General features: G+C 53.9%; 8 protein-coding genes across 8 annotated transcripts; 3 read left to right on the forward strand and 5 right to left on the reverse strand.

Annotated features, from left to right (window-relative positions):
• Window positions 1-167: 167 nt before the first annotated feature.
• Window positions 168-819, reverse strand: LDX57_011683 (uncharacterized protein; the record flags this gene model as incomplete). Its single annotated transcript, XM_046093426.1, has 3 exons — window positions 168-401; window positions 527-626; window positions 716-819. 3 exons carry the CDS (start codon window positions 817-819, stop codon window positions 168-170), a joined length of 438 nt encoding a protein of 145 aa, XP_045949404.1.
• A 186-nt stretch (window positions 820-1,005) lies between these two features.
• Window positions 1,006-2,292, reverse strand: PDX3_2 (pyridoxamine-phosphate oxidase PDX3; the record flags this gene model as incomplete). Its single annotated transcript, XM_046093427.1, has 2 exons — window positions 1,006-2,063; window positions 2,127-2,292. 2 exons carry the CDS (start codon window positions 2,290-2,292, stop codon window positions 1,006-1,008), a joined length of 1,224 nt encoding a protein of 407 aa, XP_045949405.1.
• Window positions 2,293-2,992: 700 nt separating this feature from the next.
• LDX57_011685 (pentatricopeptide repeat protein) lies at window positions 2,993-6,829 on the reverse strand (the record flags this gene model as incomplete). The annotated part of the gene is made up of 1 exon (XM_046093428.1): window positions 2,993-6,829. The coding sequence occupies one exon, from the start codon at window positions 6,827-6,829 to the stop codon at window positions 2,993-2,995; it is 3,837 nt and encodes a 1,278-aa protein (XP_045949406.1).
• A 2,492-nt stretch (window positions 6,830-9,321) lies between these two features.
• On the forward strand, window positions 9,322-10,314 carry LDX57_011686 (alpha/beta fold hydrolase; the record flags this gene model as incomplete). The annotated part of the gene is made up of 1 exon (XM_046093429.1): window positions 9,322-10,314. One exon carries the CDS (start codon window positions 9,322-9,324, stop codon window positions 10,312-10,314), a length of 993 nt encoding a protein of 330 aa, XP_045949407.1.
• A 471-nt stretch (window positions 10,315-10,785) lies between these two features.
• LDX57_011687 (NAD(P)-dependent alcohol dehydrogenase) lies at window positions 10,786-11,676 on the forward strand (the record flags this gene model as incomplete). The annotated part of the gene is made up of 1 exon (XM_046093430.1): window positions 10,786-11,676. The coding sequence occupies one exon, from the start codon at window positions 10,786-10,788 to the stop codon at window positions 11,674-11,676; it is 891 nt and encodes a 296-aa protein (XP_045949408.1).
• Window positions 11,677-12,860: 1,184 nt separating this feature from the next.
• On the forward strand, window positions 12,861-14,372 carry erg8 (phosphomevalonate kinase; the record flags this gene model as incomplete). Its single annotated transcript, XM_046093431.1, has 2 exons — window positions 12,861-13,216; window positions 13,268-14,372. The coding sequence occupies 2 exons, from the start codon at window positions 12,861-12,863 to the stop codon at window positions 14,370-14,372; spliced, it is 1,461 nt and encodes a 486-aa protein (XP_045949409.1).
• Window positions 14,373-15,098: 726 nt separating this feature from the next.
• LDX57_011689 (uncharacterized protein) lies at window positions 15,099-15,512 on the reverse strand (the record flags this gene model as incomplete). Its single annotated transcript, XM_046093432.1, has 1 exon — window positions 15,099-15,512. The coding sequence occupies one exon, from the start codon at window positions 15,510-15,512 to the stop codon at window positions 15,099-15,101; it is 414 nt and encodes a 137-aa protein (XP_045949410.1).
• A 526-nt stretch (window positions 15,513-16,038) lies between these two features.
• LDX57_011690 (uncharacterized protein) lies at window positions 16,039-18,613 on the reverse strand (the record flags this gene model as incomplete). The annotated part of the gene is made up of 2 exons (XM_046093433.1): window positions 16,039-17,961; window positions 18,008-18,613. The coding sequence occupies 2 exons, from the start codon at window positions 18,611-18,613 to the stop codon at window positions 16,039-16,041; spliced, it is 2,529 nt and encodes an 842-aa protein (XP_045949411.1).
• Between the last annotated feature and the right edge of the window lie 905 nt (window positions 18,614-19,518).

Raw genomic sequence — 19,518 nt, forward strand, 5'->3', positions numbered from 1 at the left:
ATGAAGCATACACCTACCCCCTTAATCCTATACAGTTATCCTTCATGCCCCTTCTCATCCCTCCACAGCGTATATAAGTATACCCCCGTAGCCCCCTTACCCTCTATACCTCCCCCCCCATCATCCTGATATGATAAGGTAAGAAGAGAAAAAAAAAACACAAAGGATTATTGATCCCTCATCCCCACAAGCACACACCCACCCCCCATCAGACCCGCGCCAACCCACCACAGCGGCGCCACATTCTCCTTGAAAACCAACATGCCCAGCACGGCCGTGACGAGGAAATTCGCCGACGTGTTCGTGATGGAGACTTTTGTTGTCGAGGGCGACGCGGTCAGTGCGCGCGTGAAGAGCGCCCACATGGTTACGTTGCTGAGGAGGTTGAGGCCGAAGAATATCTATCTCATTGTTCTTGTGTTAGGTTCGGGGGTCAAAGATTTGTTTGGAGGAGGTAGGTAGGTGTTCGGTGCATCAGGTAGTAAACAGGAGGTAGGTATGGGGTGTGAAGTAAAGGTGGACGTACACCTCTAATAACGAGCTCCATGAATGGATGCTGGTCGAGGGTGGCGTTGAAGAGGGAGAGGAGGAAGGCGGCGAGGGAGGAGGTGTGTGTGTCTGTTGTCCTGGGTCATGGGTATTCTTGGTTAGCATTCAATGGTTCTATGTAGTAATTGTATGGGATCGGACAAGGAAAAGGGGAGGGAGAAGGTACAGCTTTGCGAAGAGGCCGTTCAGAGCGGCGAATGCGCCGCTGGTCAGGGCGAGGATGATCCAGCGGGAATGGCGCTTTTGGTCGGATTGCGAGGGAGGGGTCATTATGAGTATTATATATAGTAAATTATAATATATTAAGTAGATATGTATGGATATAAATATCGTATGATATTGGAGGATTGAAGTGAAAGAGGGAGATGGTAACGCGACGGAAGTTGTCTTTCTTGGCATCTTATCTTATCTAAAACCCCCGTATAGCTTCACAGCTCATGTATATCTACAGTACATCTACGGCGACAATCGCTGAATCCGCCATCTATACGTCTCCTTCTCTCTACCTCCCGCCCCATTCTCATGCACCCTCACATATCGAAACCGATCATGCAACCGACTGCGTCTCCCCTGCCAAAACTCCACCGACTCGGGAACAATCCTCACCCCGCCCCAGAACGGCGGCAGCGGAATCTCCTTCGTATCGGCAAACCGCTTCTCCATCTCCTGCACACGACGCTCCAACAACGCCCGTCCATCATCGATATCCGTCTCGTTCACATCCCCGGGGATCGCCGGCACCACGCCCGTCACCTCGTCGGCCGCCAGGCTCTTCCGCCGCCGGTCGATCAGCAGATGCGGCTCCGTCTCCCAGAGCACTTTACTCTGCCAGCTGGCCCAGGCGCCGATCTGGCTGCCTCGTTCGCGCGTGCGCCAGTATAGTTCGCTTTCGGAGCGGCTGAGTGGCTCGACGAGCCCTTCGATCCGGACTTGGCGTTCCAGCGTCGACCAGCAGAACGTCAATGCGGCCCATTTGTTGCCGACTTGGTCGAGTTGTAACTCTTCTTGGAGGTTGAGCTCGGGCGAGGGCTCGGGCATTGCGCGTAATACGTCCCCGTCCGCTCCGTCCGCCTCGTTCGTAGTGCCGAATACCTGCCCTCCCTTCCCCTCCCGACTTCCCCAGTTACTATACACCACCCAGCCCCGCTCATCCAGTTCCTTTAGATACACGATCCGCGCGCTGACACGGCCCTCTGGCAACGACGCCGTGGCCAGGGTACACGTCTCTGGCGCCGAGGATGCAGGTAGCCGGGAATCGCGGAACCAGGTGTTGAACTGATGCAGCGGGTTGGTCGGGTGCATCTGCGAGACGGTGAGCGGTGGGTTACTGACGAACTGGTGCGCGCGGGCCGGATGCGAGACGATCTGTTTTTCCTGGACGGAGTTGGGGGTGCTGGTTTCCGAGCGCAGGGATTCGGCGACGAGGCGTGTGGCGGCGGAGGGGGGCACGTCGGGCGTGCTTGGGGGTGAGGGTTTATTATCGTTGTCGGGCGTGGCGATATCTCCTGGGGCGACTATTGGAGTTAGTATATTGGGTGATGGGATAGAGGGAATGAATTGAGATAGAGGGGAGATACAGATTAGTTTCTTGGGCCGTTTGGTGTCGGCGTCCCCGGTGGGGTGCTTGGGGTGGTCCATGGTGGAAGTAGAGGAGAGTCTTGAAAGGCGGAGATGAAGATGGAGGTGGAATTGATAGAGATGGAGAGGGGATTGAGGTAAACGGGATGGTCGGAGAAAGCGCATAGACAAAACCGTAGACTCCGATGAGTTGAGGGAAGATGAAGTCGGAGAAATGAGGAGGCGATAAGAAGAGAGACGTATGTGGGGGTGGGGCAAGTCACGTTGACTTCTGGTCTGATCAGAACTACATCATCTACACCTGCAATCACAATCACATCTACGTTTACAATAAATCCTCAGAAGATCAAAATTAATATCTTTGTTCAATTCAATCAAACCCTGTGGCTTGACGAGGCTGTCAGAACAGCATGAGTTGAGAGTGGTCTAGAAACAGACAAAAACATATAAACATCGAAGATATACGCAAAAAGAAAATCCCCAAAACCCATGGTATACATCATCTGGTCAGAATCCCCGTCTTTTTTCACAGAACGCCGTCACTCGCTGAATGCAAAACCGAAGAATAAACCGAAAAACCATTAACAGAACAAAACAACGGGGGAATCATGGTTGCCTCCCATAAATGCCTGATGCAGACAAGAGACCGTCGGGCTGGAAATCAGCCAGATAGACAGGGATCCAGCCCTGAGGAGGGATTAAAAACGGATTAGGATGCTTTTGTTCCAGTCAAAAAGTAAGGCTTTTTGATTCCCGAGGAATCACGAATGGGAAGGCAACGTCGTCCAGATGACGAATGCAAATTATACTCTCTTTCTCTTTCTTCTCTTCTGTTCAACCTCCCTCCCTCTCTCTATGTATGTGCTTAGAGGGAGGCGGTAACGGCCGCTCCGCCGACAAGATCAGCGATCTTGCTGGCAACGGCGCTGGGGTAGCCTCGAGAGAGCATCTCCTGCACGGTGCGGGAGGCTCCCTCGTGGTCCTCAGACAGCAGGAAAGCCCGGGTCATGGCCTCGTAAGTGCTCGGCTCCCGGCGGGTCACTCCGATGCTGTCGTACACGGCCTTGGCCTTGGCAATGTTGCCCTCGGCCGCCCACCCCTGGATGAGCGTGTTGGCAATGTACGCCGTCATCTCCACGCCGCGGCGGGCCATGTCCTGCACGATCGCCTCGGTCTGGCCCACCTGCTGGTGAGACACCATCGCTTCGAGGAGGGCCTGGTACAGACACGGCTGCACGCGCACCTTGCCCTCGGCCACGACGGAGCGGAACACGTCGTGCGCGGCTTCCATGTCGTGCATGACGCATCCCTTAGCGTGGATGAGCGATGCGTAGTGCACCGCCTCGGGTCGCTGTCCGCTGGCCTGGATGCGCTCGAGCACCTTCTCGGCCGCGGGCATGTCCACCGGCTCCAGCGAGGCGTACGCGTCGACGAGCAGCTTGTAGGTGTGCATCGTGGGCTGGATGTTCCGCGCCAGCATGCGCTCGTAGTAGGCCAGAACCTTGCTGCGGTCACGCTTGGTGTTGAGGAAGTACTGGATCATCGTGTTGTACGGGGCGGGGCGGGGGTTGTAGTTGGGCATCGACTCCATCTCCTCGAACATCTCCTCGGCGAACCGCTCGTCGCTGACCCGGCAAAGGGCGTTGACAATTGTGCCGTACGTAACGCTCGTGGGACGAACGTTTTTGGCGCGCATCTCAGCAAAGTACAGCAGGCAGTCATCGATGCGACGGGCCTTGCCGAGCTTGCCGATGAGGGTATTGTACAAGAACGAGGTGGGTTCGACACCCTCGGCCACGGCGCGGTGGAAGATCTTCAGCGCTTCCGTCGCCTCGTCGAAGGTCTTGGTAGATCCCTTGAGGGTCGCGATGTAGAGTCCGAACGTGTTGGCCGATGGCGCGGAGCCGAGTTCCAGCAGCTCGCCGTGGTACTTGGCGGCCAGGCTGCGGTCGCCCAGCGTCAGGCAGGCGGCGACCATGGCGTCGAGGATCGACACCCAGCCGTACTTCACCGCGTGGTACTGGGGCAGGAGAGGCACGTCGCGCCGGGCCATGCTCAGGATCTCGTGGACGAGGTCCACGCGGTTAATTTTGGCGGCGGCGGTGATCAATTTGGCGTAGGTGATGTAGCGAGGGTGACGACCGGCGCGGCGCATGTTGCGCACCCGGTTCAGCGAGTCGTTCAGATGCGACTCGGCACGGCCGCTCGTGCGCTCCAGCTCCTCGGCGATCGTCGCCGATCCGCGAAAGTCGGTGGCGTAGACGTAAGGGTCGAAGGAGTCCTCGGCGGGCGCGGTGCTCGGGTTCGTCGAGAGCTCGGAGACGGGGCTCATGTGGCGATCGGAGACGAAGGACAACGGGGGGCTAGAGGTGAGGCCGAGATGGTCGTGCCAGCGGCGGACCATGTCGGGTCGGCTGTTGAACAGCTTGCCCACGGCCTGGTCCACCACGCGGGTGGTGAAGGGGTCCATCTGGAGACCGGTGGCCAGGGCGATGTCGAGCATGTGGGCGAAGCGGATGGGGTGGGCGACGTCGAAAGCCGCAGCGTTGCCGTTGACCAGCATGTTGGCCTGGATCTGCAGGGCCAGGGTTAGGTCGCGGGCGTTGAGCTGCGAGATGCTCATGGGACCGAAGCTGGCGACAACGTGCTCGGCGACCGGGGAGACCATGCCCCCGTTCTCAGCCATCGACCAGAGTAGAGTCATGGCGGCGGGAGGAGTGAGGATGGCGGCAGATTGGCTCAGGACGCGACCGAGAAGGTGGATGCTTTCGTTGATCTGTTCACGAACGGGTTTCAGCAGAAGGGGGTTGTGGTTGACAGAAGACGACGAAGCGTTGCGAATCCGGGTAAACATATTGCGGGCACCCCGTAGGGCCTCCTCGATCTGACCATTCTTCAGCAGGGCGGCGGCGTACATGACGGTCGGCTGGATCATGTCCGACGTAGCCTGACCGGTGGTGCTCAGCGCGTGCCACAGGGACCGGGCCGCGGTCACATTGCCTTGTCGGACGTGCAGCGCCAGCAAGGAGACGGCGGGGGCCTGTCGGAGGGCCCATTCGGTGGGCAGACAATCATACGCCTCGGAGGCAGCCTTCAGGTTGCCGGCATCCGCCGCGGTGATGCAGATCTGGGCCATGGCATGATCCAGCGCGCTATCCTGCAAGCGGGTCTTGGCCTGGTCTAGCGCCCTATCATGCTCGCCGGATTTCAGAGAGTGGCGCACCAGCGCGTCCTGCACAATCACCGACTCAACGGCGCTCTGACGAGTCTCGCGGTTCTCGGTGACATCGTCAAACGAGGACCGGATGCGTTCCACAAATCGGAGCGCCTCCTCCTCCTTGCCACACGAAAGGTACGCCTTGACCAGGGCAGCGTATACCTGCGCGTCCAATCGCTGGACGATGCTGAAGGTACCGTTATCGTCCGACACCGCTAGCGCCCTGTATTCGTTGTAGCACTCCACGGCGCTCCGCATATCTCCGGTTGAGGCAAACGCGTCGATCATCGAGGGGAAGATCGAGGCGTGCGGGGTCACCTTGTGGGATTCCATGTGAGCGTAGACGCGCACCATGTTTTCGACGCGGCCCTCGGCGGCACAAGCGGTGATCAGGTAGCGGTAGGTGTCGAGGGAGAAGACCAGGTCGGCGTGTCGGGCGATGGCCGTGTTGAAGAGCTTCAGGGCGATGTCGAGCGAGTGATCCTCGTCAAGGATTGCGCGTTCCAACTCGCTGGAGTGCAGCATGAACTTGCCGTCCTCCTCCATGCCGCCAAATCGTAGACGATCCTGTTCCAAGAGTCCCTTGGCCTTGATCGCATCGTGGGCACGGACGACGAAAAGCTCGACCAGCGTGCGATATGTCTGCTCGTCGGGAATCACCTTGCGACGCAGCATGTCCGAGTAGACATCCAGCGCCTTCTGGATGGCCTGGGCGCTATCACCGTGGAGTTGAATGGCCGATTCCAGCAGGGCATTGTAGGCCCCGACCGTGGGAGTCAGACCATCTCTCAGCAACGTGGCAAACGCCCCAGGGATCTCGGCGTACTTCTTCGTCGACGCCAGCTCAACGATGCGATCGGACGCAGTGTTGGAGAGCTCCGCCGTGGCATCCGAGATGGCAGCGACGTCGTCTGGTAGATCGGGGAACGCCTCGGTGGCGTTCTCGGCCTCGACCGCTTCTTCCGCCTGTGCTTGCTCTTCCGCAATCTGGATCTCACGGGCCACAGCTTCCTCTACCTGCGCACCGACGTCGGCATTGGCCGAAGCCTTGGTGAGATGCGGCGACCGGTGAAGATTCTCGTGCGACTTGGACGCGCTCTCTTCCTCCTTCGCCTTGGCAGTTTCTTCCGACGACGGCTTCCACCCGATGCGTCGTTTCATCTGCAGCTGCTTCCAATCGCTATCATCTCCGGTTTGCTGGGCATGTTGCCAGGCCTGATAGTAGGCGGCTAAGCCCACGTCGCCGGAGCCGGAACCGCCCTGACTGGCCTTAGCGCCGGCGCCGGAGGAAGAACTGGACGGTTGGAAAACATTCTGAAGAGCGGATCGGGAGAACTTGGCGGCGGGTTGATTTGCTATTTGGTTGAAGGTGGCGGAGGATGTGTAGGAGGACTGCGACGCGGCGACTACGGATTGAGCATAGCCATGGGTGAAGGCTTTTGTGAAACTCTGGCGCGCGAGGTGGGTAAACGGTTTGAAAACCATTTATCTGGCGGGCGACCTCTTCAGGGAGAAGAGGCAATGCTGTAGGAAGTTAACGCGTGATTCTTGAAGGATTTTTTTTGATATCCACACGTGCGTGTCCTTTGCAACGCTGGACGCACTTTGTAATCAAAATAATGGAAATGATGCAGGTTCATTTGACGATGACCAATCGCCAAAGGAACGCGCCCGGTAAGGGGAGGAATGGATATGATTAGGGAATGGAACGAGGGTGAATCAATTTCGTGTGGGAGAAAAATGAATGGAAAAAGCGAGAGAGCAGAATAAAAAAGGGCCCGTCAGCGGAGGAAAGCGAAGGATATTTCAGAAGAGCCGAGAATGATCGGTATCACTGGCTGGCCTGAAGGGGACTAGCGCCGATCCCAGGCCAGGCGATACCTGTTTGGGACGGGCGGACCAAGGGAGCTGCGTGGAGCGTCGGACTTAGGCGTCTGCTCCGAGGATATCCTCGTACTTGACATTTATCGAGTATGGACTAGGGTAGGAGAAGAGAAAGATTAGGAACTACGAGGCTGTGCTGCGGGATGCCTCCGTACAAAGGTCCTGCGGTCATGAATCCCATCTCATACTCCGTCAATTGAAACGCGAGGAAGCAGAGTTTTCACTGACAGGGATCAACCACGGATGCCTCAGGCCAGGGGACACGCGATCAGGTGGTCTTCGCCGGTCGGAGCGGCTTCCGAGTCGGCCAATGATCCGCCGGGAAAGAGCGGGGCCGCGGGAAAGAACAGGAAGCTAAACCGCTCAGGTAAAGTGCCTGGCCCGTGACTCCCGTGACTCACGCCTTGTCTTTCCGACTCTTTTTCTTCCTGCCAGTCCGGACTTTGACTGCGCCTGCTCCGTCGCTCGGATCCTCCGTGGGCCGAGTCTCCGGAATGGAGTACTTTTGTCTCTCGTTAACCTCCCAGGGATGAGGCATTATTCATCTCACATCCTGACGATGATTCACGGTGGGTTCGAGCATTCCAGAACGATGTTCTTTATAAATAGTTGGGTGGATTCACATCCAGATGGAGCTATACTGATACGGAGTAGTACACGGTGTACAGTGTACACTCATAGATCCATAGCTCTCACTCTGACCACACAATGACATCAAGTTCCTTGATTCCGACCTTTATTCCTTATGGACAACCCCGCAGGTCACGCACATAAGCCCCTTTTTGACTTTATCAGATCCTCCCCGACGTGGTATCTAAGCTGTTAATCCCACGAATCCTATGCCCGAATCCTACCGCGCCGTACGTCATGTCGGGGCTCGGAGATTATCAACCTGCCAGGCCGAGTGCAGACCCCGGAGTTCCAGGGTCAGCTTCCGTGGCAGCTACTGAACTCTGCGTCTGCATTGCGTTTCTGGATGGTTGCCTATTTAGATAGCTACGGAGGTCGGGGAAATGGAGAAATCCGCTCACCCTCGGCTGGGCTCGTGCGAACTACTCCGTACACTGTACTGAAATCCTGTTTCATCTCTTCCTTGTTAGTTCTGGATAATGTGCTACTGGTCTGGAGTTGATTGGCCTAGATGTAGATTCCTCCGCATGCTTTGGATGGATCCGGGGATGCTGCATACCTAGTCAAATATAACACTGGATCCTCCATTCAGTGCATCAGTCACTACCCTCTAATCAAATAGGTTGTCAGGGTCTTAAGCTAAAGAATATCGGATGATGATTAATATCTTGAGAAATTGGCTCTAGGGTAAGACACCCTGTTGTTGACTCTATGGCCTAAGAATTCATTCATAGAGTAGAAAGAGCTCTCTTCTGCATCAATCTGCATCCAGTGAACACATGCAGAATGGACACAGGTAGGCATAGGCATACTGATGTGAGTGAATCGCATCCTCTGAGACCAGATTAAAGCCCCAACCCCTCCCATAACGTTTGCGTTGGAACATGAAGCCGGGACATTCTGACTTTTTCCTTTCGGTAGTAGATGACAGGAGAAAGTAGAGAGAGAATGAATAGATAGTATTTTCCAGTTTCCTTCCTCCCTGACTCTTGTGTGTACAGGCACTTAGACTTTACCGAATTGGTGTATTAGACGTCTATACAGCGGGATATTTTCCATAGAGTAAACATATTAGTAGTGTACTTTTTTCCTAGCTACTACTGTAAGAATGGGCGATAGGCCATGGGTTTCCTCAAAAAGACAGCTGGTATTAGTTACACCAGTCAATGGTTCGCAGGAAAATGTCCTTTCCAGCTGGAATTGCGGCTGAGGATTGTCTATTTTTACACTGTTGATAATCACTAATTTAGTTGGATAAAGTAGTCAACTATAGCCAGTGGGTTTGCATATAGATCCGAGACACTTCAATTCACTGTTTAGGTGTTCACCGTCGAGTGTATCTATGAGATTGATAAGCCACTAAGATAAGACCTTAATATAAATGTATCCCCACACTTCCCTTTGAACATCCTCACCACCAGTCCAGCTCAACACCTCACTAAAGACCCCAACCTTCAAATAACATGTCCAACAGTCCACTCGTGCTCCCTCGTCCGGGAGCTTCTACAAGTTCTACAACCCCAATCCCAGCCCCATCCGAATCCGCCTTCGTGGCCACCTTCGGCGCCCTCCTCCCCGCAGCCCAGTACCTCCAGACCCCCCACGGCCGCGCCGCATATTACTCCCTCCCGCCATCATCAACATCATCCACATCCTCCTCCTCCACAATCACCCGCGTGCTATTCATCCACGGCGTCCAAACCCCTGCCATCGGCCTCCAGCCTCTCGCGCGCGCCCTATCCTCACGCTTTCCGCACGCACACTGCGTCCTGCTCGATCTCTGGGGCCACGGGCTCTCCGAGACGCCCGTGCTCCCACACGAGCCGGCGCTCTTTCATGCACTGATCCTCGCCCTCCTGACGCATCTGGACTGGCCCAGCGCGCATCTCATCGGGTACTCGTTCGGCGGATCCACGGTGGCTAGCTTTGCGGCAACGTACCCTGCGCTGGTATCTTCTATGGTGCTAATTGCGCCGGCGGGGTTGTTAAGTGCGGCGAACTTCACTGACGAGCAGAGGGGGTATCTAGCTGGTGGGGATGCCGTGCTTGAAGATAAGGCGCGCGCGTGGATTCTCGAGTTCCTGGAGGGTGGAGACCTGGTTGTTCCATCGGACTGGAAGGAGAGGGTGAGTAGGGGGGAGGTTGTTGCTGAGGCGGTGCGCGCGTGGCAGATGAAGGAGCATCGGGGGCATGAGGCGAGTGTGGTGGGTGTGTTTAGGGATGGAGGCGTGTTGGATAGACATGCGGAGTTTGAGGAGGTGGTGAGGAGGGGCGAGGTTAGGGGGTTGAGTGTCCTTGGGGAGTTGGATGATGTTTGTAGTGTTGGGGATTTGGAGAAGGTTGGGATGCGGAATGTAGTTGTAGTGAAGGGCGTGGGACATGCGGTGGTCAGGGAGAGGGTGGAGGAGGTTGCTGGGTTGATTGAAGAGTTTTGGAAGATGTTGTGCGTGATGTGAATGTACTAGAGCGCGGTGTTATAGAAGTAGAGCTGTGGCTGAGAGCTATCGCTTATACGAATAGACCGATTTGCCCAACGCCAATTCTGCGATACGAAGTCGGATGCTTTTCCACTGGTGCGCCAAAAGCTCACAAACCCTATTCTGCTGAACAAAGAGATTATTGGAGAGTTAGCTTCAGCTGATTAGAAGCTTCGACGGCATATAAAGAGAGTAAGCTGTCTTACTCTACCAACGCCATCACAAAACGTCACCACCCATCTATCAACCACAGTACATCCCCTTCTCATCATGTCAGAAAACACACCAGATCAGCTCCCTCGAACGATGAAAGCATGGACATTCAGCCATTCAGGACCTCCACAATCAACACTGCAACTATCCCAAGACCTTCCTCTACCAACCTTCCGCACCGAAACCTCGCTCTTAGTCCGCGTATGCCATGTCTCCATTCACCCTGGCACAGTAATCATGATGAATCTAATCCCATCTCTCTTCCGACCATCTTCAACTATCTGCGAGACAGATTTCTCCGGAATCGTAGTATCAGTCGGCAAGAAAGTCCCCGAGATCGCGTCCTCGATTAACACTCGCTACTTTCCCCCAGGCTCCGCCATCTTCGGCTCCCTCCCCGTCTCCAAACACCTCAAAGGATGTGGAGTCCTGGCTGAGTACGTCGTCGTCGAGATGGCCTCTGTAGCTCGGAAACCTGAAAATGTCTCGTTCGCCGAAGCCGCCGGACTGCCTGTTTCGGGCTCAACGGCTCTCACCCTTCTAGACGCCGCGCGACTCCAGCCAGACGAGAAACTGCTTCTGAATTCTCCGTGTGGAGGAATCGGACACTTCGTGGCCCAGTTGGTCAAGACACAGGGGGACCACTACATCGTAGGGATCTGCTCTAGGAGATCCGCGCAGCTGGCTCGGGGACTAGGATGTGACGAGGTGATAGACTATCACGCGACAGACGACGGGACCAGCCTGGAAGCAATTCTATCGTCCAACTTCCATGGAGACAACGCATTCGATGCGATCATTGATGCGCACGGATCTCAGCCCCTGTGGCATTCTGCACCGGGGTTCTTGAAACCTGGCCCCGGCCATGCATATACGTCTGTCGGGCCGGCGTTGAAGTCATACACCTTCCGCGCTATGTGCCGTGTGTTGAAGGATATGGCTCTTAATCAGCATTTGCCGAGGTGGCTGGGTGGTGTAGCGAGAGAGTATAGGCAGGTTACGTCGATTGTGGACGTTGAGAAATTGGAGCGGTTGAGAGGGTTGGCGGAGGAAGGGAATCTGAAAACGTTTATTGGAGGAGAGTGGGATTTTGAGGATGCTATTCAGGTATGTTCCTTCACTTGTTGAGGTTAGAAAAGAAACTGATATGTAGTGCAGGCGTACGAGGTGCTTATTAGCGGACATGCTAAAGGGAAGTTGGTTGTTCGCGTTTGGGATCCATCTTCTGGTGCGAGTTGATTTGAACGTTTAATTGATTCTGATGATCTAGGGAGACTGGTAGGCTCGTTCATGCTAGAAGGGATTGTCGAAGCTTTGTGAAATTGCTGAAGAGATTGTACCAATAATAGCCATTTGTAACCAGGTCAGCCTGAACATCTGGATACTGCTTAATTATTTGACCAGACGATGAAAAGTTGCCGATATGCAGTGCGAGGGAATCTTGTTGATTTATCCTTAGATCCACTGTTAATAGTCAGTTGTTATGTCTCTGTTGATGCACAGCCCATGGCTATACCCAGCACACTGTATGATCTTCCTGAGCAGGGCATCGTGATCCCCGCCCAGATGAATACATATTGTGGGTTAGATGAGATGCTCTATAATGACTTCGCTTCAATATTTGAAATAGTGCTCACGAACTCTACATCCTTCCAGTTCTAGAGACAAGGAGTATGTGGAAGCAAGGAAGTAAAGTATAAGATGTGCATCAATTGGATGCACAACTGACAAATCAACATTATGCAAGACACCTGACAAACAGACCATACCTATTTCAGCTAGCATCACAGCCACACCGTCAGCCACTGAAGAGCTCCAGCCACAGAGAGAGCAAACAATGTAAACATGGGCGTTCCTCAGTCGGCAATTCTCTTGTCTTTTGAACAACCCTGGGGCAAAGTCTTTGATAGACCCTTGTCATAATACAAATTTGAGGGGCATTGATACCCCCGCAGCCCCATGGTTCCTTGCTGAACGCGCGTCGTGGTTCCTTTGCATTCACCGTTGCGATACCCCCCTTATCTAGGCGGGGTTCCTGGAGATCCCCCCAAAATTTCCAGTCCGACCTGAAGATCAACACGATTCCACCCTCCGATGTCATTAGGCATTTAACCTCCTTTTTTTCACCTCTTGATTCTCTCACATAGTGGGTTTTGCTTCCTGGGAATTCGGTTTTGCATAACACTCTTCCTCACGCCGTGCTTGCTGACCGTTTGTTTACTCCCAGTTTCTAACTGCCCGAACATAACTACACGCATTTGCGACATTCTCCCTCGATAGATCAATCTATTCCCGACCAGACAATCAGTCCAATGTCTGCACTTCCTCCTGCTGTCACCGCCTTGTCCGCCCCGGGCAAGGTTCTACTCACTGGTGGCTACCTCGTTCTCGACCGCAACTACACGGGCACAGTCTTTGCGCTCGACGCAAGGATCCATATCGTGGTGCAACAACTGAGACGTGGCCACCGCAGAGGACCGTCCGAGTCAGGGAAGTCCGGAGAAGGCGCGCCGACTGGAGCCGTCGAGGAGGGCAGTGCTGTGGACGAGAAGGACAGCGAAGATATTGTCGTGGTGCGCTCGCCGCAGTTCATAGATGCGTTGTGGGAGTATGGCATCCAGCGTTGCGAGAACGGCGGCGGTATCAAAGTCGTCCAAAGGAATGATGGGTAAGACTTCATACTGTTCTCATGCCCAAGGTCAAAAACTAACATCGCTAGACGTCACAACCCGTTCGTCGAGACCTCCCTCAACTACGCGTTGACCTACATCAGTTACGTCGCCGACTCCAAGGACTTTGGATCGTTGTCAATCACCATTCTCGCGGATAATGACTACTACTCTGAGACCGCTTTCTCCAAGGCGTCCGAGCTACAATATGCGGGGCGATTTGTGAACTTCGGCGTGCCCCTGCACGAGGCGCACAAGACGGGTCTTGGCTCCTCTGCGGCCTTGGTTACATCTCTCGTATCTGCACTGGTCATTCATCGAACAATGCAGCCTGATGACCTCGGTGCCGCTCGCGACAAACTGCATAACCTGGCGCAAGCAGCCCACTGTGCGGCTCAAGGAAAGGTGGGATCCGGTTTCGACGTTGCCGCCGCGATTTACGGCTCTTGTCTCTACCGGCGATTCTCCCCCAGTATCTTAGAGTCCGTGGGCGATGTCGGAACTCCCGGATTCGAGGAGCGACTGTTCGCAATCGTCGAAGACGTCAACCCCCAACACCCCTGGGATACGGAATGTCTGGATTTCGGCATGCAGTTGCCCCGCGGCATGCAGATGGTTCTATGTGATGTCGAATGCGGCTCTCAAACCCCATCCATGGTCAAGAAGGTGCTTGAATGGCGCAAGCAGAACCAGCAAGAAGCCGATCTGCTCTGGGCGGCCCTGCAATCCAACAACGAGAGACTGTGTCTCGAGCTGAAGCAGCTCGCGCAAAACCCGAACCATGAAAGGGCCACTGACTACAGTGACGTCCGCAGCCTGATCCAGCGCTCGCGCAATCACATCCGCAGCATGACCCGGAAAACGGGCGTGCCGATCGAGCCCAAAGTGCAGACCGAGCTGCTGGACGCCATCTCCGAGATCGAGGGGGTCGTCGGCGGCGTGGTCCCTGGCGCTGGTGGATACGATGCCATCACCCTCCTGATCCGAGACGACCCCGAAGTGATCCACCGATTGAACGATCTCTTCGAGACCTGGGAGAGTAAGGTGGAAGACGACTTTGGTGGTAAGATCGGCCAAGTGCGTCTCTTGGGTGTGCGTCACGGGTCCGCCGGAGTGAAGAATGAATCGTTGGACCAGTACTCTGGCTGGGTATGAATCCCTTTCGAAGGATATCCCCGAGGAACACAACGATAAAAGCCAGGGCATATTTCTCGCAACGCAGAATGATATGCATGCCTGACGGACCTGGTTTCAACTTACCTATCGCCGGCTCGGCGCAGATCCCAGCTCGATCTGCTCTCTTTGTGCCTTCGGGCACACCTTTCACTTTCCATTTAACGATAGGATGACATAACGACGAGCATATTGCATGTTTTAGAATAACATAATCCATCAGATCCAATTCACTCCAATTTGACATTCATCAATCAGACTAGCTGGCGCCTCTGGGAAGATACGACGTGATAACTATATTATTCTGCGAAGTCAGGTCTCCGGAGCTTGTCAGGCGGCCCGTCCTTAGAAGTAATCGAGCTGTCTTTGCCACGTGAAAGTAAGCTTATCTATTTCCTCGGTGCGTTCCTGGATTGCTGGTTGATTTGCTATCTCCTACATACACTAAACGGCAAATTAGGCGGCAGGAAAGGAATGCTCGTAAAACACAAGATTAACAAGGTTTGTGACGTTCAGTCTGTTGATTTCATGTCGTTGTACCGGCCTGACAAGCTGACAAGCTGACAAAAGAAAGGATCAAGCATCTCCCAGATTTCCGTACATGGACATGATCACGTTCACGGCCCGCTTAAAAGTGTATTCATCGCCGTCGGCGAGCTCCCTCAAAACCCAGCGACGTGTATCATCACCATGAAGCCCTCTGGCAAATCAGGTCCCCATTGTCGGCCAAACGTCAGTCCCCAAAACCCGAGCCTCCAGTTCTGCGCCCCTCTGCAAGTATTGATCCATCGACTCATCCGGGTCCTGCCTCAACAGAAGGATCTGCCTGATGGCTATCTGCTGCCGAAATTGCTTATCGATATCGTTGATCCCGTAGTGGGCCCTGAACAGCCTCTGGAGGGCATCCCAATCGTTCTTCTGCTGGGGGAACAGATAGTTATACCAAGTTCTGGCATTTCCTCGAAGGTTTTGTCGGAAGAGGATGCAGCGGTCCCGATTTGATGCCTCTTGCTCATCGCCGTTCTTCGAGAGGGCGTAGCTGATATCGTCTAGGTATTCTTCCGGGTCTTCTTCGCCGTCAAGTCGGCCGTAGAACGGGTTTATGGAGGAGGCAATAGACATTCTTTCGAGGAAGTTGATGATTGTTGATGAATGATAAGTAACGAATCGTATTCAGCTGGATAAGGCTGAAGGAACGATCGTGAGAAGTAGTAAATACTGAGAATATTTGAGTCAAGCGATATGGTGATAGTGGTGTTAATGAGAATTGATGGTGGTGAGGAGAAAGAAAGGAAACTGAAGGTGAACCAAGGAGTTGAAATGTCACGTCCTTTCCCAGTCTAGAAGGCGCTTGCCAGGCCCCGTTTCGGCAGGAACTGAATTCGGAAGGCAGCGGTCAATACAAGGTTGAATGCATTTCATTTGAAGTGTAGACGAATATAAATCCAAAAGCAATACCAAACACAACTGAATCAGCCAGCTGAACTTTTTGGTCTAGTCGGAAGTCATACCGATACCTGGAATTTCTACAATGACCCTGATCCTCCGCTAAAGTTCCATGTAACCATCGTCTTTCTCGTCTAGTTCGAGCCCTTCTAACAGGGTGCTGAGTCCCGGTGCCTCCTCGTCTCTTTCCTCGCTCACAAGGCTATATATGAGGCGGAGGGATGTTCATATCGAGATCTAGCCAGTCGGAGAGCCCTAGGATACTGGGGATGTCAAGGTCAAGGTCGAGGTCGGTGGATTCTAGGTCTGGATGATGCTGCGGGTAACGGGTTAGATCCAGATATATGAAGGTAGTGGCAGGGGGTTCGTTGCTTGAGGAAGGTAGATAAAGAGAGAGGGGAGACAGTGAAGGAAAACATACCAAATCGAAGTCCAAACCACTCAGCCCCAGCCCCTGAACAAATAGGCCTTGACCCTCCCCATTCAAACACAATCCCCGCGCGGCCTTCTCTTGCAACAAAGAAAACGACTCGCCCAGACTCTCTTTCACAGTCTCATAAACCACCCTCTTCACACAGTCCCCTGTCTCCATCGCCCGAATCTGTCCCAGTATCGCCGCCAGCAGATTGTACCGCTTCGAACTAGGCGTTCCCAGCCCGATGACCTGGAACAGCTGAGCCAGGATATGTCGCATAGCATTCAGAATCGGGGCTCGTGATGAAGCCGCAAACTCGTCCATACTTGTCATCGTCATATCCCCCGTGTCATCCGCAGTCTCCTCAATCTGCCATGTGACTTCTAGCCCTAGTATGGAAATGATATCTAAACTTAGTGGTCCCTTCAGGCAACTTCGGCCAGTGATCAACAACCGGGAGAGGTCGTCCTCAGGAGGAGAAGGGAGGTTAAGGGGTTGAGCGTAGCGAGCTATTGTCATCGCTGTGTTGAGGCAAACCTTGCGCGAGAAGTAGAACTGTGGGTTCTTGGGGGACTGTAGCATGAATGGGGTGTGGAGGATGAGGAGCCAGCGGCGGAGAGTCATGTCGAGGTAGGTTTTGTGGAAGGGGGCGGGGTGGAGATGGCGGGTTGTGTTATTCTTGGGGGTGGAGTTCTCTGTTGCTGAAGGGGTGTTGATTGTGGAGGCGAAGAAGGTTGTGATGTTGCGATATGCGGCTTGGAGTTGCGTTCCGAGATGAATGGTCTGCGTGTAGGAGAGGGCGGATCGGTTGGTGAGGGCTTGGATAATTTTTGCACGAAGTGGAAAGGTCTGGTGGAGGAGGCGTTGGATCGATGTGTCCGTCATCTCGGCGGTCGGTCTCGCTGGGACCGGAGGAGAAGATGAGGAATTCGGGTCCGGGTCGAAATCGACATCGTTCAAGTTCGACGGTGGCTGTGTATCAAAATCTGGGATGAGAAGGGGCTGAATAGATGAGTCCATTGAAGCCTGGACCGCAAGTTCGAGTATCGTTGCCCACAGACGAGCCCGCATCTCGGATTGAAAGACCGATAGGGCTGGAAAGTGCCTCGAGTCTAGATGAAGTCCCATCGTCATGGCTCTCTGCATAAGCGAGCCTGCCGAGAGCCACGGCGAGGCGCCCATGGCGTTGATCTGTCGCGCGATGAGTAACAGACAGAAGACCTGGATTCCGTCAAGCCCTAGGGTGACTTTCTCCGACGGCCCAATTAGCCACCACTGCGCGGCATGGGTCCAGGTCTGTATGATATGAACGTCGTGGTCGGTGCCGGACTTTCCACGCTGCGGATGAAAGACAGTACCGATGGCCAGGATGAGGACGAGTTTCATGAGGAAGGCAGTAGAGGTAGTAGGTGATGAGGAAGAGCGCCGGGCCCAGAAGTGGTGGTATTCGCGCCAGAAGGACGGGAGATGCAGGATGCGATAGATGGGTTCGAAGGTGCGCAGATAGCCGTCAACCAGTTCATCGCAGATCTGACGTGTTGGGATACTCGTCTGCACGTCTGGGACTGGCTCGTTAGGCTGGAAAGATTGCCGTGCTTTAACGGCGTGTCGAATTCCGCGACATTCTTTGATGCGGGTCATCAGGTCGGTTTTAAGGGTTTGAAATGCAGAGTCTGGCTCCTGAGATTGTATGACATGGTTGATTTGGAGCTGTGCATCAGTTAGTCAAACACTCACTAGATGAAACGGATGTTACCTTATCAATAGTGTTTGAGTAGTGACTCGGTCCCAGCAGCTTCATCTTACTAGACGAAGCATGTAGACGCGGATGCACAGCATCAATACATAGTCCATCCTTTTCGCCTCCCTGCACCTTCTCAGACAACGAGCCCTTAGACAACCGCTCTTCGATCCCTTGAAGACGACTACTTAGCTCCTGCAACGTTCCATCCCGATCCGACGCCGAAGTATCTCCCTGACGCGAGACCAGATCTTCCAGGCGCTGCAAACGAACCCGAATTTCACTGATCGATGAACCCTCAGTATTTACACCCGGAGACCCAGCTCCCTGCGAGCTCTCCCGCGATGACCCAATTTCCACATCGGCATTAGAGCTCGGTGTGGGATGATTTCCAGGCCCATGCGGACGTGATGTCCGAATAGGCGATAGAGATGCAGTAGCAGCAGGGGCAGTAGTAACAGCAGCAGTAGCAGCGGTATTGCGATACGAGCAGCTCAATGAGCCCCGTGCACGCGTACAAGGACCGCAAGGCGCAGTACGATCGCAGCGGACTTTGCGGTGTCGGCATTGCTCGCAGGACTTGGCTAGACGGCGGCGTTTACGCCGGTCAGGTTCGGTCATTGCTGTTAAGCAGGTGGTAGCGGCGTTTGTCTGCTGCTTAGTGAATGCTTGAGTGAGAGTGCTTTAGGCCGAAGCCGATGAATTCGGTATATTGATGGATGCAGAAGATAAAATGGTATGGTTGTTGTCCTTCGGGATAATAAATAGAGAAACCCCGAGAAAGTAGGCCGAGGCCGAATGAGTTCGGTTTTGGGAGCGTGATAAAGCCGAGAACTGGGATCTAGTAAACCGAACTTCGGCCTTTTCTCGGTGTTAAGGGCTCAGAGATCGGAGGTAAACCGCCATGCTGTAGTACATACAAATACAGCTACCTGGCTTAGCTACCAGGTACTATCATCCATTGTTGAATAAATTTAACTGAATAACTTACTCACTATGCGCGCTCCTACCTCCTCTCTCAGCTACTCTCGTTATCAGCGACGCATTCATCCCAGAGGTCTTGGGCCTCGGGGTTTCGGAGGGCTTGCGAAGGTCGTGGTCATGGGGTCTTGTCTTTATTTTGTTTCGAAGAAGCTTCTACAGTGAGTGTGACTACTATCGGTATAAAGGACGGAGATATGCTAATTGTGTAGTCTTCACCATCAGCCTCATCTTCCTGCGTCGAATACAGCATCTGTGTCTTCGACTGACACTCAATCATCTTCTCCGCATCAAGTCAACGGAACTTCGAATACGTCTAGTCGATAATCTAATTCCTCAATGGAGGATAATCAAAGGAGATGTGGATCGTCTTCCTCTTTTACATTGATCATAGGAAGATTGTGTTCAATACGTGTTTTTCATACAATAGCCTACCTCGAACTTGTACATAATAGAATTTATTCAAGAACACTTACACTCAATATCATGGTGTTCCTTTAGCAAGTGAGTGTTATCAACCATGACACGTATAGGCCTGCCATTAG

The sequence above is a fragment of the Aspergillus melleus genome (genome assembly GCF_016097325.1).
Source record: "Aspergillus melleus strain CBS 546.65 chromosome Unknown contig7, whole genome shotgun sequence".
Classification (NCBI taxonomy): domain Eukaryota; kingdom Fungi; phylum Ascomycota; class Eurotiomycetes; order Eurotiales; family Aspergillaceae; genus Aspergillus; species Aspergillus melleus.